The 20002-nt window shown below is 46.7% G+C and overlaps 1 protein-coding gene across 1 annotated transcript in view; it reads left to right on the top strand.

The window, feature by feature from the left end:
* Positions 1-20002, top strand: part of ABCA13 (ATP binding cassette subfamily A member 13) — a 366717-nt gene that overhangs the window by 224435 nt on the left and 122280 nt on the right. Inside the window, exons 48-51 of the mRNA XM_065938900.1 lie at positions 3830-3899; positions 6478-6596; positions 8181-8268; positions 13785-13893. Coding sequence (XP_065794972.1) covers positions 3830-3899; positions 6478-6596; positions 8181-8268; positions 13785-13893 — 386 coding nt within the window. The remainder of the gene's footprint in view (positions 1-3829; positions 3900-6477; positions 6597-8180; positions 8269-13784; positions 13894-20002) is intronic.

Raw genomic sequence — 20002 nt, 5'->3', positions numbered from 1 at the left:
TAAAAAGTCAATAACATCAGTATGGGGGTGAATTAATTTGAAAATTTTTTTTCTAAGATTTGAAAGTGATATTAATAGTATAGAGATGAGACCTTGATAAAGCATGCCTTTCTTCATAAACAGTCTTCTCTCTCACTTTGCTTGACTGTTATTTATTGAGGATCTACTCCAGGATTGATGGAGGACTTAGGAACTTGCAAATGGGGAAGTGATAAAAAACCATAATGATGTATTAAGTACTAAAGTGTATGTTTTTCAGTCATAAATACTAAAATCCAGACAATAATGCTGTATCATACAGTGTATGTTTTCCTAATTTGTGATGACTCGTTTTGTGCATTATTGATGTTGGTAATGAATACGAGACTGAATAACTATTACTGGTCTCAGTGAGGAAGAATTAATAGAAAATTAATTACATCGTTTTACTTTAGTCTTCTCTTGAAAAAGGAAGTAATTAATTTAACTAAATAAAAGCTTCCATGGTGATGCTTTTATTTCCCTTTCATCTAAAGAAACATGCAGGATGTAAAAACTGTCTACCTTTGAGAAATTGAAATATAATCTGGGGCCCTACAGGGTTTAGTCCGGGCCCAACCTGGCAACAAAGAAGAAAGAACGGTTGGCAGAAAAGAAAAAGCTATTTATCTGGCCTTTCAAGAGGGGGGATAAAGGTAGAATCAGTGCTAGGACAGGAGAACATGTCCCAAATTCTGTTCAGATGTCAATTTTACCCTCACGGACTGTTGCCGGGAGTCAGTAGCCCCCAGACCCCCCTGCCTCACCCCTACCCCCGAGCTCTGCCCCCACCCCACATCCTGCAGATCCTCACTGTTCCCTCCTCAGCCTTTCCTCTGACTTCCTGGTCTGTTTCTGCTTCTTGTTCTTTCTCTGTGAAAGCCACGGGGTCCCTTAACTCCTTCCTAATTGTTAACCATTTCTATGCTTTTCCTTGGTCAGCATGACCAAAAGCTGGAGGAGGGCGTCTTATTCAAGGAGGCACTTTGCATACTTACATCTGTAATAATTTCTCTCCATGTCTCACAATTAAGTCTTATTTACTGAAGTCTAGGTTGAAATACAAGGTTTTATTTAAAACAAATAATTTTGCTTCTATAAATGTAAAACAACATTGAATTCAGTATCTACATTTTCCATTGTGGGCAGACTTTAGCCATCATTTGATTATGAGTTAGCAGACACATTTTAAGACAGTAGATGAGATTCTGTTTATTGACTGTTTTTCTGCTCAGACTCTGAGCTTCTACTGAGGGAGCGTATTGAATCCCCAACTTTACCTCTTCTCAGGCAGAAAAGTGAAGAAAGTGATAGTCATTCAGTCATGTCCAACTGTTTGTGACCCCATAGATTGCAGCTCACCAGGCTCCTCTGTCCATGGAATTCTCCATGCAGGAATATTGGAGAGTGTTGCCATTCCCTTCTCCAAAGGATCTTCCCAACTCAGGGATTGAACCCTGGGCTCCCGAATTGCAAGCAGATTCTTTACCGTCTGAACCAAGGCAGAAGGCAGTAAAAGTCCCCCGAAAGAGCTATTGTGGTATAAATGTGAAGTGAACTATCTGTTTTCCTATTGTAGTAGATGATGCCTAACTTAAATTTTAGGAGCAGATGGGTAGATTTCAACACTGAGGTTAATGTCACAAGGCTCATGTCTGGTGACACTGCAGCCTTGGTGTCCCTGCTATAGCTCAAGTGAAACACTTTCCCCACTGGTTCTAGATAGTGTTCTGCATAGAACAGAAGGGCAGTGAGCAAGTCTTCTGTTTCCAGGGCACATTCAAATCCAGGTGGGAAGATGGGTCAGGTTGGTTTCCATGATTGGACGGCAGCAGCACAAGCAGTCATCTTCAAGGTTCCATACTCCCAGGCTCATGAGACCAGGTCCTCACTCCTGGCATAGCTGTGACAGCTTCCAGGCAGCAAAGGACTTGGGGCAATGGAAGTTGAGGTCAGGAATCTAAAGCACACCCAGAATGCACGTATCGAGCACCCAGGAAAACTAGGGGAGACCCAGATTCTGGGTGGGGCCACAAGAGCCCACATCCCAGCTCTGCTGAAGACTCTCTTGAGTGGTGTGGGCGTGACTCACCTCCCTCTGCTCTTTGAGCATCACAGTGCTCCCACGTCTCGCAAGTGAGCAAGTGTCCCCTCAGACCACAGGGTACCCTGTGCTGAGACTTTTGTTCCTTCAGGCAGGTTTGTGCCAGAACCTTCCCTCTTGAGAGTAGGTCCTGAGAACCTCTCTCTGGCACTGAGATGCAAAGTGCACATCTGAATGTTGAAAACTGCAGGCAGGCGGGCCTGCGTCAAGGAGACCCGTTCAGTCCAGCCTCTCCAGACCCATCAGACAGAGGGACCATGTCAGGCACCCCCTTGGGATGATGTCACTGCTTGTGTGTCCTGTGAGCCTGGCTGGTGGGCCACACACCACCCGGGGTCCTGGCGTTGGAGGGATTCGAATAAGTCTGATCCCACATCTCCCATCGCCTGCGCCCTCTGTGAGCACAGCTTCCCAGGACTTCTGGAGGCTGGGAGGCTCCCACATCTAGAACTTGTTAAGTGCTGTTGCTGCTCCCTGTGCAGCTCCAAGGTGCATCTCTTTACTCTCTAAACTGGAAGCTAAGAGAAAAACCAGTGGAGGATTTGGAAGAGACAAAGAGGACATTTTAAAGAAATGCATTTATGTTGTAAATACTTGCTAACAGTCATTGAAGACTAGCAGTGGAAGCAAGGAAGGCTGCAAGCTTCAGAAGTGTTAAGTGGAGTAATTTTTTTCCAAGTGATTATCAGATACAGCAAGCAGTCTGATTAAGCACATTACTCCCTCGGATGCTGTCTCCCTGATCACTTTCAAGGCTCAAAACAGGAGTCTCCATAGGCTGGTTGACCGAGAAAGTCACATCGGGGAAGCCATGAAATTTTTGATATTTCAGAAATTTACATGGAAATTGTATTTTGCTGACCTGGTTAATAGAAATGGCAGGGTTCCTTTCATTGGACTGGACGTGTTTCACCTTGATGTTCTAACACTAGAGACCTGGAGCAGAGAGCGAGGGCTTGTAGCACGGGAGACTATCTTCCAAAGGGTGATGTCAGGTGAGCCCCTGACCTCTGAGAACCCCAGTCCTTCTTCCCAAGTGAGGTTGCAGATGTTTGTGGTGAAAACATCTAGCCAGGTGCCCGTAGTTCAGTAAAAGTTAATTTCCTCTTTTCTCTCCCAATTTGTGAGTAAATAACAATTATTAGTACTAAAGCAGGTTTCGATTTGTAAACATGGCTGAAAAAAAATCAAAACAAGTGGACTAACAAGGAGAACAGTGATAGGGAGCTTTGGAATACAGAGGTTCTGGAACTCTGCAGTGAATTGGTTTCATAGCGGTTTTTGTGGCACCACTGTTTTTCATAACAGAAATTTAATACTAGTTGCTTTTCTTTAAACAATGATCAATTATGATGTCACATGATGAAAAGGAGCTAGCAACTTCCTGTGTTTGGGGATTGCTACACTGGTGCTGAGGGTACCTGGTTTGGCCACCAGGAGCCCTAGGGTTCATCACAGCCCCCAGGGAGCCTCCGTGGACAGAGTGAGAGCATCATTTAATATATTGGGAATATTCATGTGATTGTAATAAAACATTGTCATCGGATTAACAGCTCAAGCCATGAAAACAAGCGTGAGCACTCTGCCTTCTGCATCATGGGGAGATGATGCTCTCATCAGCTGTGCTTGGGTCTGGGGGATGCTGTCGTGGAGACGCAGCAGCTGTGTGATCTGAGTATCATCCCACCTTCTCCTTTTTTTTCTCAGGGAGAATTCTTCCTGCTGGCACACCGACCCTTCCTCTCCCCGGGGCGTCCAAGAGTCTTGTGGCTGCCTGGTAGGTTTCCTCAAAGCCTAAACCTCAAGGAACAGAAGTGAGTTCACCTATTCTCCCAATTCACCCAACCCTCCCCTTCCCCTGCCTCCCTTTCCACATGTCCATTCTCTACGTCTGTGTCTCTGTTCCTGCCCAGAAGATAAGTTCATCTGGACCATTTCTCTAGATTCCATATATGTGCATTAATATATAATATTTGCTTTTCTCTGTCTGACCTACTTCACTCTGTATGACAGACTCTAGATCCATCCACATCTCTGCAAAAGTCCAGTTCTGTTCCTTTCTATGGCTAACACTAATGCATGTGTATATACATATGTATATGTATATACATACGTATATATATACACACCACACGCTTCTTTTTTCTCCATTAACCTGTTGATGGACATTTAGATTGCTTCCATAGGTGCTCTGTGATGACCTAGATGGGTGAGATGAGGGGAATGGTGGGAGGGCGGTCCAAGAGAGTGGGAATACACATATAGCTGATTCCCTTCCTTGTTCAGCAGAAACTAACACAATATTGTAAAGGATTTATACTCCAATTAAAAAAAAAATGAATTCACCCTCATCTGAAAAATCTTCGTTTTTGGTAACTAAATGAACTTTTGGACTAAATGACTCTTAGGTTTCCTTGATTGGGTGCTTCTTGGAAAGGTGTCATGATGTGGTTTCCAGGGTGACCCTCCCATTCATTTTCCATTGGTCGCAATCAGCGGCAGTCCAACAGTGGAGCTAGAATTGCACTTTGGGGGGAAGTTTCCCAGAATTTCAAGGCAGTGACCTCAGGTTTCTTGTATTTTTATTTGAGTTTTGAAAGCTGGATGTTAAAAATCTAAGATATCACGTGGCTCTTCTAACTATGGTTGAGCGATACAATGGCGCACAGAAGTAGGTTACCGCCGTTACAGTGAGAGTAATGTCCAGTCTGTTGAGAATGGAGTGAAGTTTATGTGGATAACTGGTTGGAACTCATCTCAAAGGAAATCTCAAGAGGCAGTTGGTAAAAGGCACAGGCCTATTGGCTAAAATCAACAAACAGATATGGCTATCCTAATTTACAGGAAAAAAGTAAGACAAAAAAAATCTTGATTTAAATTGAGTTTTAAGAAAATGACCATGTGCGCATGTTTATAAGTCTTTTCTGTTTAGTGGTCCACAGGGTGTGTATTAGTTGCTGAGTTGGTTCTGACTCTTTGGGACCTCATGGACTGTAGCCTCTGTCCATGGAATTCTTCAGGCAGGAATACTGGAGTGGGATGCCAATCCCTTTTTCAGGGGATCTTCCCAACCCAAGGATTGAACCCATGTATCCTGCATTGCAGGCAGATTCTTACTGTCTAAGCCACCAGGGAAGCCCTCCTAATAGTGCAGTGACTTTAGAAAGGCTTCCTTTCGATAGACCTAGTCTCCTTTCTTCTCTTAGACCAAATGTCTGCACTCAGGTGGGGCAGTTACATAGCACCATGGACATCCAGGTGGGGCCCACCAGAGGCCACTGATGTATGCCGCATGTTACCCTTTTGACCTTGGCCATTGGTGATTCTATTTGCTGCTCCTTTGTGGTGACCAGCTGTTCTGCCCAAGTTCTTTATGGACCCAGTGATTTGTTTCTTCCCCATCTTGTTTATTCCATTAATTCAGGAACCCTATAAGTTTTCACTCCATGCTCTGATTCTTTGGCCTTGATTCACTCATTCTGTTAGAGTGGTACTTTTTATTACAAGTTCCCTGAAATTTATTGGAATTAGATTGGGTGTCAGTATCAGAGGAATGAATGAAGGAATACCAGAATGGTTGATGTTGATTCGCTCTAACTGTGAGATCTCAGAAATATGTGTGCAAGGAGAAAAGCATTTCCTGTGAAGAAGCTCCATAGCCAAGGGAGCTTCAGAAATGTCAGAGAAAGCCCCATGTAACAGGTCTCTTTGCCATAGCTCCTGTGAGATGCTCAAATCACAAGGAGTGGGAAAGAGGCAGCTTTTAATTTATGTGACTAAAGAATCCTTGGTTTTGTGTGTGTGTGTGGCGCATAGGTGCCTTGGCAGAATCTTCCGGAAACGCTAGTCCACTCTTTAGGAGTCAGAGGCCCTCAGGAGAGAGAGAGTCAGGTGCCCTGCCGGGCAAATATTTCCAGGTTCCAAGCCTCTGAGTGGCTGCAGAAGAGGAGTTTAGTTTCTGTTTCAGGCATTTAGGGAAGAAACACATTCTTTTGAATTTTCTCGCTTATCAACCTCTGACTCTCTTGGTGGTTCATCAAATGCAGGATGACCCCAGTGAAAATGTATTTTCCCTTTTGAATTCTTACCCATCTGCCCAACTTATATATAGGAAAGGATTGGAAGTCCCCCAATCTAACTAATGGCAAAGGTCGCAGCAGAATTCTGGTATAACTCTCAAATGTAGGTGACTCTTAAGAGAGACACGAGGAATCAGAACATAAAAAGGCCACCGATGAGTCACTGAAAAAGTGAGGGCTGGGAAGAGTCACATTGACTTTGCTTAAGTAGTCTCGGGAAACCTGCGTGTGGGTTGTGAACAAGCTTCTACTTCCCATCTTTGGAAATGATTGCAGAAGTGCCCCAATGAGAGCTCCAGGGCTCCCTACCTCACCAACCACCTGGGCCACCAGCTTCTCAACCTCTCTGGCCTCCCCCTGGAGGAGTATTTGCTGGCACCGACGGAAAAACTGAGGTGGGTTTGAAACCTCTGCTGTATCTTTCCTGTTCTCAGAGTTGCTTAGGAAATCTGATCGTTTCAAATGCTGATGTTCTCCAAAGCTCAGAAATCTCCTGCTAACCTTGATACTCATAAAAATTCCAAAGCAGTGCTGCAGAACTTAATCAGATTCCTCCTGCTGACTTTCACTCTGGCCCCGGGGGAAGTGGGGGAGTCATGTTCATGGAGTGTCACCTGGGGGAGCCAGAAGCAGCTTGACTGCTTTAGAGGATAAGCCCTGAGACGTTCACAGCATAATGAGGGAAGCTCTCCATGGTATCCTAAAGTCCCTCTTAAGAGATTTTGCGGCAAGGTTTTATTCTGTGCTGCATTTCCTTGAGCCTAAGAGGGGGAATCTAGATGAGAGGATAGGGATGAGCTGCTCATTGATTTAAATTGCAATCATACTCACTATTCCATCAAATTTCCTGAGACCTCCCAACACAAATGCATCATTGCATGGTGTGTCTGTGATGCCTAGAACATCCTCCCACCCCACCCCCAGGTTCTGTTTCCTTCTGATGCTTCTTGGACCATGTCTGGCCCCTGCTGCCCTCCCTTTGTGCCTTTGAACACATCCAGGAATCTCTGATTTTTGAAGGTGGGCACTTGTGTGCCCAGGACTTAGAATAGTATCTGGTATACAAAAGGCACTCAATCAGTGAATGATTGAGTCTCTGAAATGAATGGTTGAATTAAATTGAGCCTAGTGGGAATCGATCCTTCTTCTTTTGCCCCAAATTTCTGCTCAAAATCCAGGCACAATGGTGGAAATTTGTTGTTTTAATCTCCTTTATCCAGAGACTGGGAAACAAAGTTTAGTGTGTGTTTTTATTTCTAATGTTCAATATTTTTAGAAGCTTCATAAATGCTAAATATAGTATATAACCCAAGGGATATGGAGAGGAAAGATGTAATTCACCCCACATCCCAGGAGAAACTCACAGAGCTGTATAGGAGATGAACTGGCAAAAAAGACAGTTAAGGCCCAGCATAGCAATCAACACAGGAAATGGAAATGTAAGGTCTTGTGTGAACCCCAAAGAGAAGGAGATTCACCCCAATCGAAGTAGCCAGGGATTCCTGCCGGCAGGACACAGTGTGTGAACAGAGGATGAAAGAAGCAAGAGGAAGAAAACAAGTCAAAACAGGCTGAAAACTCAGAAGAGCAGGACAGACCAGAGGGTACTGACAGCTGATCTTTAGGAGAAATGACCGTTAATTAGAATACCAGCCGGACAGGTGAGCACAGCAAAGTCCTGCACGGGGCATGCTTCCTAACGTGATGGTGAGTTCGGAGAGGCTCATATTCTAACGTGGGTGAGGAGTGGGTGGCTTCATCCATCCTTGCTAAAAACTCAGCACCCTCCTCAGACACCTGCCTGGGGCCAGGCCGCATCCCGCCGCAGGCTGACCCAGGGGGCTGCGACCCAGAGCCTGGAAGTTCAGCAGCCACTGTTTTATGGCCTCTATGACCGGTGTGGTGGGTGGGGGACACCCTCTGCTAGGAGGGCCTGGTGCTGCCTGGCAGAAGCTCTAACCTCTTGTTTACTTCCCCAGGCTCGGAGGATGGTCTTTTGGAGTGCAAATCCCTGATCAAGTTCAAGACACAAATTCAAATATGTCAAAACCCCAAAATCTGGCAAAGGTACAGTCTTTCCTTTTTCCTTTTTCTTCTTGTGTTAGAAAGCATTCAGGGAAACTTGCTTTGTACCCTTTGTGGGTATTGGCAACATCGAACCAAATACCAGTGTTTGTTACCCTGAAATACAGCCAGTTGTACATGAACATTCTCTTGGAAAGAGAAAATGAATCGTTTCCTTTAGGCTATTTAGAACTATATGAAATAGCTCACTGTTTTTTGTTAAGATGGGAATTCACCTGATAGATCTAAAGCCAATAAGGAAAGTAATCTTCTTTAAAAGACACTTATCAAAAAAAAAATAATAATAAAGACACTTATCGTCAGGGTGGGACTTTCCAGGTGGCGCAAGTGGTAAGGAATCTGCCTGTCAGTGCAGGAGACATAAGAGATGCAGGTTCTATCCCTGGGTCGGGAAGATCCCTTGGAGGAGGGCATGGCAACCCTCTGCTGTATTCTTGTCTGGAGAATCTCACGGACAGAGGAGCCTGGCGGGTTACAGTCCATAGGGTTGCAAAAAGTCGGACACGACTGAAGGGACTTAGCCACAGCAGCAGCAGCATCAGGATGACAGTGATATTGATACGTGCATTTATTAACCAAAAAGTTCATTTGCCTTTTTCCTGTAACATTCTGAACCAACTTTTGGGTCAACCCAATAAATTCCTTTTCTTCCTGATGACTGGATAGACCCAGTGTGGTGAGCAGGCAGGACCCCTCCCAGGGGTTGGATTTTTAAGTCCTTCGGGTCTGGCCCTATGAATGAGGAAAATCCCTTTGGCATTACCGAGAGTGGCCAGGAAAGACCCCCTTACCCACCAGTACCACCCCTACCCCCTTACCCACCGAGGAACCCGGAGGCAGGGAATCAGGACAGGTTTCCCTAAGGAAAAAGCTTGGTACAACCTTAAGATGGGAAAGATTTGAAGCTTGCAGTCTCGGTGATTGGGGAAATAGTCTGGCTTTGGTCCCGATTTTGAGAGAAATTGGGAAAGAGTAAGTCGTGGGATTGGTGTGTATGTGTGTTAGTTGCTCAGTTGTGTCTGACTCTTTGTGACCCCTTGGACTGTAGTTCTCCAGGCTCCTCTGTCCATGGGATTTTCCAGGCAAAAATACTGGAGCAGGTTACCTACTCCAGGAGATTTTCCTGTCCCAGGGATCAAACCCGTGTCTCTTGAGTCTTCTGCATTGGCAGGTGGATTCTTTACCACTAGGCCACCTGGGAGTGGAATCTGCTTGTATACCTGTCATATCACTGATGAAATGTCTCCGCCTTGTCATGAGGCCTTTCACGGTTCATGGTGACATGGAAAAGCTTTTCAGGATCCAGGCTTGTGCCTGTTGAAGGATTATTCAGTGAAATAAAGGTGCTTTACAGGTTTTTAACAATGTAATCCCTGGTGAAAATGTTAACATTCACACTTCACAATGTAATCACAGAGAGAAGTTTTAACAGTCGTATTTCACAGTGTAATCCCTGATGAAAAGTTCCAGTCCCTGTGTAGACTGTTCAGACATCCCTTATTTCAACTGAGGCTTGTTCAAATCTCTCTCACGCTGCAGGCCACACACAGGGAAAGATTTGTAGCTTAAGATGAAAAGATCAAGATTCATAGCTTGATAGAAAAATAATCTAAACTCCCTTTGCTGGCTTTTTGAACACATGATGTGACTGTTATTAAAGTAAACCCAGTTTGTAGGAGGAATCTGCTCATTTCCTCTGAGAGCATTTTAAGTTTCTGCTCTGTGTGAATACCAAGCCTCCTGCTGACGGTGGAGCGTCCTGTCTGTGCTTCTAGGGCCTGGGGCAGTGCAGCGAAGGCTCTCCTGTGTCTCTGCTCCCATGATGAGAGCTCAGCACCCTGTGTCTCCCTGACACCTGCTCCTTTTCCTCTTTGTTTGTCTTCTGTATCAACGTGTTTGAGCAGTGACTTCTGCAGCTTTTGATGTTGTTTGACATGGACTTTGCCATACTCAGGTGTGCAAGTATCCAGCCCTTTGGGGAGAGAGCCTCTTTGCAGGGAGCTCAATGATCGTGAGTCTGCCTTCGACTCTAAAGGGCATCTGTTGTCTCAAATTCCCATAGCACTGTTGGTGGTTGATGTCATGTCAAATTATTACATTAACCTTTTGGTAATTAACCACCAGCGTTTTACTTTGGCCTTTGAGGTACATTCATAAGACATAGAGTTTACAATTTTCGGAGTCTTTTTGAGGAGAAAATGGGAAATTAGAATATGAATAGGCTTAATACTTAAAATTCATCATATTTTATAATATCTCTCATGGAACCTTAATGAATGATTTCATTCATGTCGTGAGTGTTCAGCTGGTTTAGTTAAGCACCCTCTAGAATGTATTATTTTGTTGTTCAGTCGCTAAGTTCTGTCCAACTCTTTGCGACCCCATGGACTGTAGCCCTTCAGGGTCACTCTGTCCATGGGATTTCCCGGGCAAGAATACTGGAGTGGGTTGTCGTTTCCTTTCTGCACAGGATCTTCCAATCCAGCAATAAAACCCATGTCTCCTGTGTTGGCAGGCGGATTCTTTACCTCTTAGCCACCAGAGAGACCCTCTAGAATGTATACACTTCAGTTAAAGGCTAAACACACTGCCCTCTTCGTGTTTGGCCTTCATTCTGTTCTGTTCTCATGTAGACTTTTAGGCATTTGACTGTCCACCCAGAGATTTTTTTTTTTTCCTTTCAGTAACTTAGTTGCCTTTCTGATGAACTGTTACTATGGATCCTGACATGAAAAGTCCCGTTTTGAGGTGTCATAATAAGTTCCTTAAAGGAGGTTAACTTCCTCCTTCAGTTATTGGATTTATTGGTCCTGACTTAGAGACCAGCAGGGAAGGAAGTCCCACAACTTATTTAAGATCATCATGAAGTATCTATCGCTTACTTAAAAGAATTTATAAAATTTCTCCCAAGCGAAACCTGATTTGTAGTAGAACCGAAATGATGTTCAAATTGCTCCTTGAAACTCTGTGTGTTGGTCACCTGTGCCCACAATGACACCACGGTCGTCAGGACCCTCAGCAGCTGGCCGTTGTGGGGCTGGGCGGGGATTTGGGGGGCTGCGCTCTGCACAGAATGCCTGCTCTCCCTCTGATGGGGAGGCTCCCTGACTGGATCTAACCCAGCACCCGGCACTGTCCCCGTGGCCGTGTTCCCATGCCCAGACTCTTCTCTGCCGGGCACTTCTCCCATCGTTTCTGACGGCCATGAGTGGGGATTTGGAAACAGGCTGACTGGGCAGCTCCTCACTGGCCTCCTGCCTGCAGAGAGCAGGGTTGGAGCCCTCAGGGTCCAGCATGGCCACATCCTCTGCCCTCTGACTTGGCCCCCTTGATGAACCCTGGTGTCTCATAATGAGCATTTTGGGACATCAGGGTCCTCAGGGTTATACTGCTTAGACAGGAAGCCCCTCTGTCCCCTGAGAGGGTCACTGGGCACCACCCCTCCCTCAGCAAGCATCGCCAAGTTTCACAGCCACACCTGTGACTTGGTCTTGACCATGAGGCATCCCTCTTGACCTTTGGCCTGCAGACTGTGTCCCTGAGTGGAGAGTTTGCTCTCTGTGTTTTTGTACAGTGGTTTTTTTTTTTCTTTTTTTTTTTAAATACAGTTCCCTGTGCTATACAGTAAATCCTTCTTGCTATTTTATTTTAATCAATCAATTAATTTTTAAAGATGAAAAAAATTTTTCTGCCAAACCGTGAGGCAGGCGGGATCCTAGTTCCCCAGCCAAGGACGGAACCCGAGGCCCCGCACTGGAAGTGCGGTGTCTTGGCCGCTGGACCACGATGGCACTTCCATGTGCAGTGTCATTTCTAAGCTGAAAAAAACGTCACCCTGCTTTTAAAACAAAATCTCAAGCAAACTGATTTGAAGGCCCCACGTCAAGGGCAGAGAGCACCCTCGGCTTTCATGTTTTTTCCTCCAGTTAAGCAGTTAGTGGAGCCAAGACGGGTGGTGGGGGGCGCAGGTTGTGGACTGTGGTCCCGTCCACAGCAGAGGTTTTCTTCTGTGCGTCCTTTAACTTTAGCAGTCTCGCGTTTTACGTCGTTGTATTCAGAAGCATAGCTAGTCCCTGTATGTTAGCAATCTGCAGGTGTGTGTGTTTGACGGTGGGGGTGGTAAGAGGTGGACGGGGTTCCTGCAGGGACTGGGGTCACTGTTGGGTACAGAAGGGGGGCAGATACCCTCTGGTAAGTGATCTCAGTGCAGGGCAGGGCGGGCTGCCCTGTGAAAGGAACCCACGCTTTCCCCTACTTCTCAGAATCCTGTGTCTGAATTACACCCGTTTGTGAGTCTGTGGATTTTTCTGTCACCAGTCTCAGATCCACGTGAGCACAGCCGAGGGTTGTCCTGGGTCTGTGGATAGTTGGTCCTGAGCAGAATTTCTTCCTCCTTGGAGCTGGAAAGAGTGACTGCTAAGAGTTTCCCTGAACCTAAGAAACTATTTGAAGATGGGGGTGTGTAATGGCAGCTGCTGTGACAGAGGGCAGAGTTCTGCCTCCTTAATCACCCAGTGAGGTGGACTTCCTAAGAAAGACTTGGGCCGCCGTCTTGCAGAGATAGGCATTTTCATGAGCTGTCACTGGATACTTGGTTCTTCCCTGTGAACTCAGGACACTGGTGGAGACAACTGGTCACCATGTGATGGGGATGGGCAGGGGAACGGGTTGGAAGCCCAGGGACCTGAGCTTTGGCCTTAACTTTGCACCAACTGTGAGAACCTGCACAACTTCCTCTGAGTAGGAACCAGCAAGAGCACAGCTCTAATTCCACAAAGAAGATTGTCACAAAAGACAGTGTCATCTAGAGAAATGAACTTGAATTAAGGTCAGGATTTGCTGGTTGATTCATTATCTCTTAAAGACACTCACCAGCATTCCACTGAGTGCATTAAACTTTTTTTCATTAAAATATCAATATTGTGAGATGTAGATACTGATGGTTCAATTAGTATTTTTTATGCTACTTCTTATTTCAATTTTAATAATATTGTCTGTCTCCTGTTTTCTCCTTCACCTTCCTCCTGTCTGACGGGCCTGCTGCTTTATTCTCCACGATCAGCAAATGTTCACTTCAATTTATTTTAAGGAATAATGTTCCATATTCAGTTATTAATTTGAGAGTCATCATTTTTTTCTTATCATTTCCGTGCTTTTAATTTGCAGGTCAGATTTTATTAGCTTACCAATGGAGAAAGAAAAAAAAAATGATGGGCTTAGATTCCTTTTTTGCTGTGAGAATATAATTATAGAGCAACACTTACATTTGTTCTGGGGAAAATTAATCTATTTTTAGCTATAAATTGTATGCTGGAGATAAATATAAAATTAGCAGGCTGGAATTCACCGCTCACTGTGAGCCATGCAGGACCGTTACACTGAGGCCTGTCAGGTGCTGGAGAAGCAAATTTACACATGTTCCTCATATCCGAGAGCAGCTTATGAACAGACTTAAGAACTAATTTCAGGAGTGCCATTAAGTTATCTTTCTCTTTTAGGTGTGGTACAACCAGAAAGGCTTCCACTCCCTGCCTTCCTACCTAAATCATCTCAACAATCTTATTTTGTGGAGGCACTTACCCCCTGCCGCAGACTGGAGACAGTACGGTAATGCTATTCTGTGTGCATTTTCTAATCCACTGCTTTCCAAAGACAGTGTTGCTAAATGGGAAAGAATCAGAAAAAGTTGTGAGCAGAAATGTGAAGAGCGATGCGAAGTTTCTGTTTGGCAGCCAGTCCGTGTGGAAATGCGTCCACATCGAGAGGCTGTGGTGGCTCTTGTGTGTGTCCCTCAGTGTCTTTACCTGTGGAGTTGGGACCTCAGCTATGAGAGGACAGCAGTCAAAGGCGACTAGAGAGCTCACTCCTAGTGACTTAGCGTCTTCCAGAAGCAGGAGTAATTGCTCTTTCTAAAGACTCTATCGTATGGTCCAGGTCACCATTACTGATGGGAGGGAGCTCATCGCTTACCATAATTTACTCTATGCTGAGCCCTCCACTCATCAGTTACCTGTGCTGACTGTGAATTCACTCCCTGTGTTTGCTCATTTTGGTAAATGACACGGGTCAATTTCTGGAACCCAGAGTGGATTTATTGGTTTAAGGGGGTGTTATATGCTTCACTTGAGTAGTTTATCAAATTCATTCAGTTCTTTGGGGGAAAAAAAGAAAGAATCCAAGCAGATGTATAAATACCAGCAGGTCATAGCTATCATAATTTATTTACAGGATTTTTTTGAAGCATTAATTCACATAGAAATAAATGTTAAACCATTTCCCCAGTATGCCATGATTTTATTCCAAATTCATTCTGCCGTTTTTGTTTTCCCTTCTCCACCAGTTTTCAAAATAAAACAGATTTAATTATTCTGTGGCACTGCAATTGTTTTGGGATGGCAGTACATAAAATATAAAAATGTGTATGCCCAAGTGAAGTACTAAAGAGTATAGAGTGCTATGGATGAGGGATAGCAGAGTGGTATTTATTATGTCTGAAATGTACTAGGGGCATTAGATGTTTTTATATGCATGGTCCCATTTAGTTTTTGTGTTTATTTGGTAAGGTGGGTGGCATTTGCCTCTTTCACTGTTTAAAAAAACTGAGATTCAGAGGAATCACCCATTACCTGCTTGTTGAGTGATGGGGCCACATTTCGGTTCTAGGTACAGCTGATAACACAGTCTTTGCCTTTCTGCTGCAACAAACTGAAAGGGTGCTTCTAATAGGCACAAATGGAGCATGCTTCATGGAGGGGAACATGCTTCATAGAACATGCTTCATGGAGGGGAACATGCTCCATGGAGAGGAACATGCTTCATGGAACATGCTTCATGGAGGGGAGCATGCTTCATGGAGGGGAGCATGCTTCATGGAGCATGCTTCATGGAGGGGAACATGCTTCATGGAGGGGAGCATGCTTCATGGAACATGCTTCATGGAGGGGAACATGCTTCATGGAATGTGCTTCATGGAGGGGAACATGCTTCATGGAACATGCTTCATGGAGGAGGTCACTAACACTGGACCTGGAACATGAGCAAAAGTGTGACTGATGTCAGGATGCTACTGTGGGTACTAGTGGTGCTGATATGAGAGAAATTAGAGCATCTGCTCAAGTTCTGGAGGAAGTTCCAGTTGACCTCATCCTGAGGGCGAGTGTCCAGGAGCACTGTTGATGTCTCTGAGAGGGCGTCTGAGGCCAGCTTCTGCTTGACCTTGGCTGACAGGGGAGGATGATGGCCTTTATGTAATGGGCAGCCAGAAGGCTTGGTCTGTGTCTGAGAGTGAGGATGGCAGGATCCCAGGAGTGTGTTAGGAAGAATAATCTGAAACCACGTGGGAAAGGGAGGATCCCTGGCTGGAAGGACGCTGCTCCCAAGTTAGAAGTAACCCAGGTAAGGCCACGATACCTCAAGGCAAACAAGTGAAAATTAGCTTCAAAGAGGTGGGAGGAAAAGTTGAGCCTTTGGAGAAGGGAACAGAAAGAAAAATTAAGAATTTGTCACCAGGACATTTAGAGGAAGAGTTTAAAGGATTAAAATATAAATCTGAGCTTTTAGTAATGAATGATGTAGTGGTCAGTACTGATGGCCTGGGAATGATTCAGGAGAAAGAGACAGAGTGAGGGATTTTACAGGCTCAGAGGTGGTGGGTTCATGTCACATGTCAGATGAAAATACACATGCAACAGGATTCAGACAGCTGGAGAGATAAGGTCAGGAGAGGGGTCGTGAATAAAAACCATTTAGCCCAAACTGACGTGGAGACAGGAAAGCTGGGGCGGGAGAGGGTGGGAGTAGGAAGGAGGCAGAGGGGCTGTGGTCCGAGGTGAGAGATCTCGGCACAGAGTCCAGAGGAAGGTAGAGTGTCAGGAAGAGCAGGAAAAGAATCGCCCAATATTCCAGCATCTCCAGGAAAATGGGTATGCGGTGCGTTGGCTGGCGGCTTCTGTGGAGCTGGACATGGGGACTTTTGGAGATGGAATCAGAGGGAAGGAGGGTGGTGAGGGAGGCCTTTTCCGGGATTTAGGAGGCCAGATGGATAAACTCTGCTCTGTGGGAGGCTGGCTGTGAGGATGAGCAGGGAGTGTGTGCGTGCGTGCGTGCACAGGCATGTGCACCTGTGTGTAACACAAGCAGCAGTTGGGCCTGGGAAGAGTGTAACTAGCCTGTAGGCGTCCACCAGTTGTGTCTCCTCTGCCCTGTTTCCTGGGTCCCCAGGCCTTCCTGGGGAGGGGGTCAGCTGAGAAGCATCCCCTGGTAGCAGACTTTTTGTTCCTTTGTTGTGAGGTTGTGTTGACGTGAAGAAGACATTTACCATCAGCTACTGGCAACTTCTTGACCAGTGTGTTATCTGTGCCACATCCCAGTTCCTCTTGGCGTGTGTACGTCGTCCTCATGGGAAGGAGGGTCTATGAGGTGAACCGGGAGCACAGTCCCTCGGGAGAGTGTGTGGTGACCTGTCATAGCCGAGTGTTAATTAAGGACTCTGATGAGCAGGGCTCTTCACAGAAGCCCCTCCTCACATCCCCAGCTGTCTGTCCGTCTGTGACGGATAGACAGCGAGCTGTTAGCTTAGCCATTATGATGACTCACGGGCCGTGGGACTCAGGCAGGGCCGTGCAAGCGGAGCCTGAGCCCTGAGCCCAGCAGAACGGGGAACCTGATCAGTGGGCATCTTGTCAACAACCGCTGATGAGCCACTCTGCATATGACATACCTGCTTCTCGTCTGCATGGACCTGGGTCCTGGCACACCTGGACATCCCTGCCTTCAGTGGAGGAGCGTTCTGAGCCCTGACCTAGCCTGGCCACCCTGCTGGGCCCCAGCAAATTTGCAGCTTGTCAGGGCCCCCCTGATTTTAAGCATGGAACTCAATGTAAAGCAGGTGACTAGCCTAGCCCAGCACCTGGAGTCATCGTTAGGCCCACTGGCAGGCTGGTGGTGGTCTAGATGAGTAGATGTGTTCACGCCCAGACTCTGCAGGGAGACTCTGCCTCCTGCATGAGTCCACGCGTCCTGCTCGGTGACTGCCACAGTGGCCTGGACATTTGTGGGTTCTGGGCAGAGCGTCTTGCAGCCGGGGCGGGGGCAGGTGTGGAGGTGGCCTCAGTTCATCTGAGGAGTGGAGGTCACAGAATGTGGCAACTTGGAGGCTTCGTTCTCATGTCAGCGGGACAGTCGCAAGGTGAGGGAGACAGTGAGGGACGGGGAGGCCTGGTGTGCTGCAGTCCGTGGGGTCGCAGAGTCGGACGCAACTTGGCAACTGAGCAGCCACAGCAGCAAGGTCACGTGATGATGTTTTCTGGGTTCCGAGGGAAATTAAGTCAGTGGAGGCCAAGCCCCCCCAGCCTGGACAGTGTCTTCCTGCGGCTCCCACCATCAGCCAGTCTCTCTGCCCTTGGGATCCTGGATATTCTCAGTATCTGTACCACCGGCTCCTGTGTCAGCCTCTTGGGCGAGTCCCTGGACTCCCACTTGCCCCCAAGCCCACAGCTGCATGTCCTCTCAGTGCCCACATCTCCCACAGAGTCCATCCCTGCGATCACAGACCCACCTGCCTTCCTGTATCCCCAGTAATCAAATAAAATAGACTCCCCCACAACCTGAGGCCCCCACTTCTGGCCAGACAGCCCCTCCTGACTCTCTTCCGAATCCCTCTCCGCCACACCGCCCCCTCCCTCCTTCATGGTCCTTGCTGAGTCTGACCGTTTGTCACAGCCCCCTGGATGAGATAGTAGTAAAGCCTTCAGACCCTGACCCACGCTCAGTGCTGATTGCCCACCACAGGCACCCCCCCCCCACGCTGTGCACACGTCTGCACCCCCTGCCGCAGCCTGGGTGAGCCCCTTGGAAAGTGCTTTTGTTGCGATTCCATGGATAGTGACTCAAGAATAAGCATATGGTTAAGATGCTGACGCTTTGCTGGGGGAAGCGGTTCTGAAGCGCTGAGGCTGTCCTGGCCCCGTGTTCAGGCATCAGTGCCTGTGTCTCTTCCCACGTCGAACGCCGCCTTCTAACCCGCTGCTGACCTGTCACCGCGCCCGTTCCTGCCCTGCTCCCCTCCTGGCCCCTCAGTGACCAGCACGACACGCCACTCACCTGCTGCCCCGTCGGGCCTGCTTCCTGCTCCGCCTCTGTCCAAAGCACCTCTTTCACTCTTCTTCACCTAAAACATTTCTGCTCAACTTTCTACATTAAAAAAACAAAACAGAACTGTACTGAGATACATTTGACATAGGAAGAGTTGTAAACACAATATAGACACCTTGATAGCTTTGGGGTAGCTATACAACCTGAAACCATCATCATGGTCAGGCCCCTAATGTTACCTCTGCCTCCCTCTGTCCCATACATCTGTCTGTCCATCCATCTGTTTCCCTCTATCTGTCTACCATCACTCCATGGTGGCTCAGACAGTAAAGAATCTGCCCGCAGTGCTGGAGCCCTGGGTTCAGTCCCTGGGTTGGGAAGGTCCCCTGGAGAAGGGAATGGCTACCCACTCCAGTATTCTTGCTTGGAGAATTCTGTGAATATTCATTGGAAAGACTTATGCTGAAGCTGAAGCTCCAATACTTTGTCCACCTGATGTGAAGAGCTGACTCATTAGAGAAGACCCTGATGCTGGGAAAGATTGAGGGCAGGAGAAGTGGGCAGTAGAGAATAAGATGGTTGGATGGCATCATTGACTCAATGGACATGAGTTTGAGCAAACTCCAGGTGATAGTGAAGGACAGGGAAGCCTGGCATGCTGAGGTCCTGGGGGTCGCAAGAATCAGACACGACTTAGCAACTGAACAACAGCAATCTGTCTATTATCTATCTGTCTGTCCCTCTGTTATCTATCAATCCGTCTTGTGATTAAATAACATAAAATTGATCCTTTTAGCAGATTTTTAAATACACAATACAGTGCCTTAAACCCTAGGCTCTGCACAGAGGTCTAAGACTTAACGCTTGTATAATTAAAACTTTATACCTTTGACACCACCCCCCATCTCCCCTTCCTCCAGCACTTGATAACTACTATTCTATTCTCTGCTTCTAGGAGTTAAACTAGTTTAGAATTTTCATGTAAGTGGGATCATGTAGTATTTGTTCTTCTGAGTCTGACCTAGTTAATTCAAGGAAACAATCAATAAAATGAAAAAGGCACTTTATGGAACGGGAAAAAATATTTGCAGACCATATAGTCCACGGAGTTATATCCAATATGTATAACACCTCAGACTCAATAGGCAAAATAAATAAATAACTTGAATAAGAAACGGGCAGATGTTTTTTAAAGAAGACACGCAGATGGCCACATGGGCTGAACTGAGAGTGCCTGGCTGAGTCATACTTCGGTTACTGCGGCAGGGAGACAGACAGTGGGTGAGTGGGAGTCACGGTCAAGGGCTCCCCCCTTGCCTCCCCTCTGAACTCAGAGTTGCTCGGACGCCACTGCCCGGCAGGACGGACACCTAAGCTGGGGGCAGGAAGTGTAGTCCTGCATCAGGAGCCAGAAGGAGCTTGCCCCTTCCTCCCACTCCCCCTTCCTCCTCTCCATACCCCACTTTCTGAATCCCCTTGGAGGTGACAGTTGGCAGAGGTGCTCTCAGCCCCGGAGAGGGGAAGGTGACTGTGGCGGGGAGCACATGGGAGGGCTGATGAGCCTGCAGCTGGGGGTGAGATGAGCCTGTGAGCAGGAGGGAAGCAGGCTGCAGTTCTCTGGGTT

The sequence above is a fragment of the Muntiacus reevesi genome, chromosome 6 (genome assembly GCF_963930625.1).
Source record: "Muntiacus reevesi chromosome 6, mMunRee1.1, whole genome shotgun sequence".
Classification (NCBI taxonomy): domain Eukaryota; kingdom Metazoa; phylum Chordata; class Mammalia; order Artiodactyla; family Cervidae; genus Muntiacus; species Muntiacus reevesi.
This window is presented reverse-complemented; position numbering and strand designations above follow the sequence as displayed.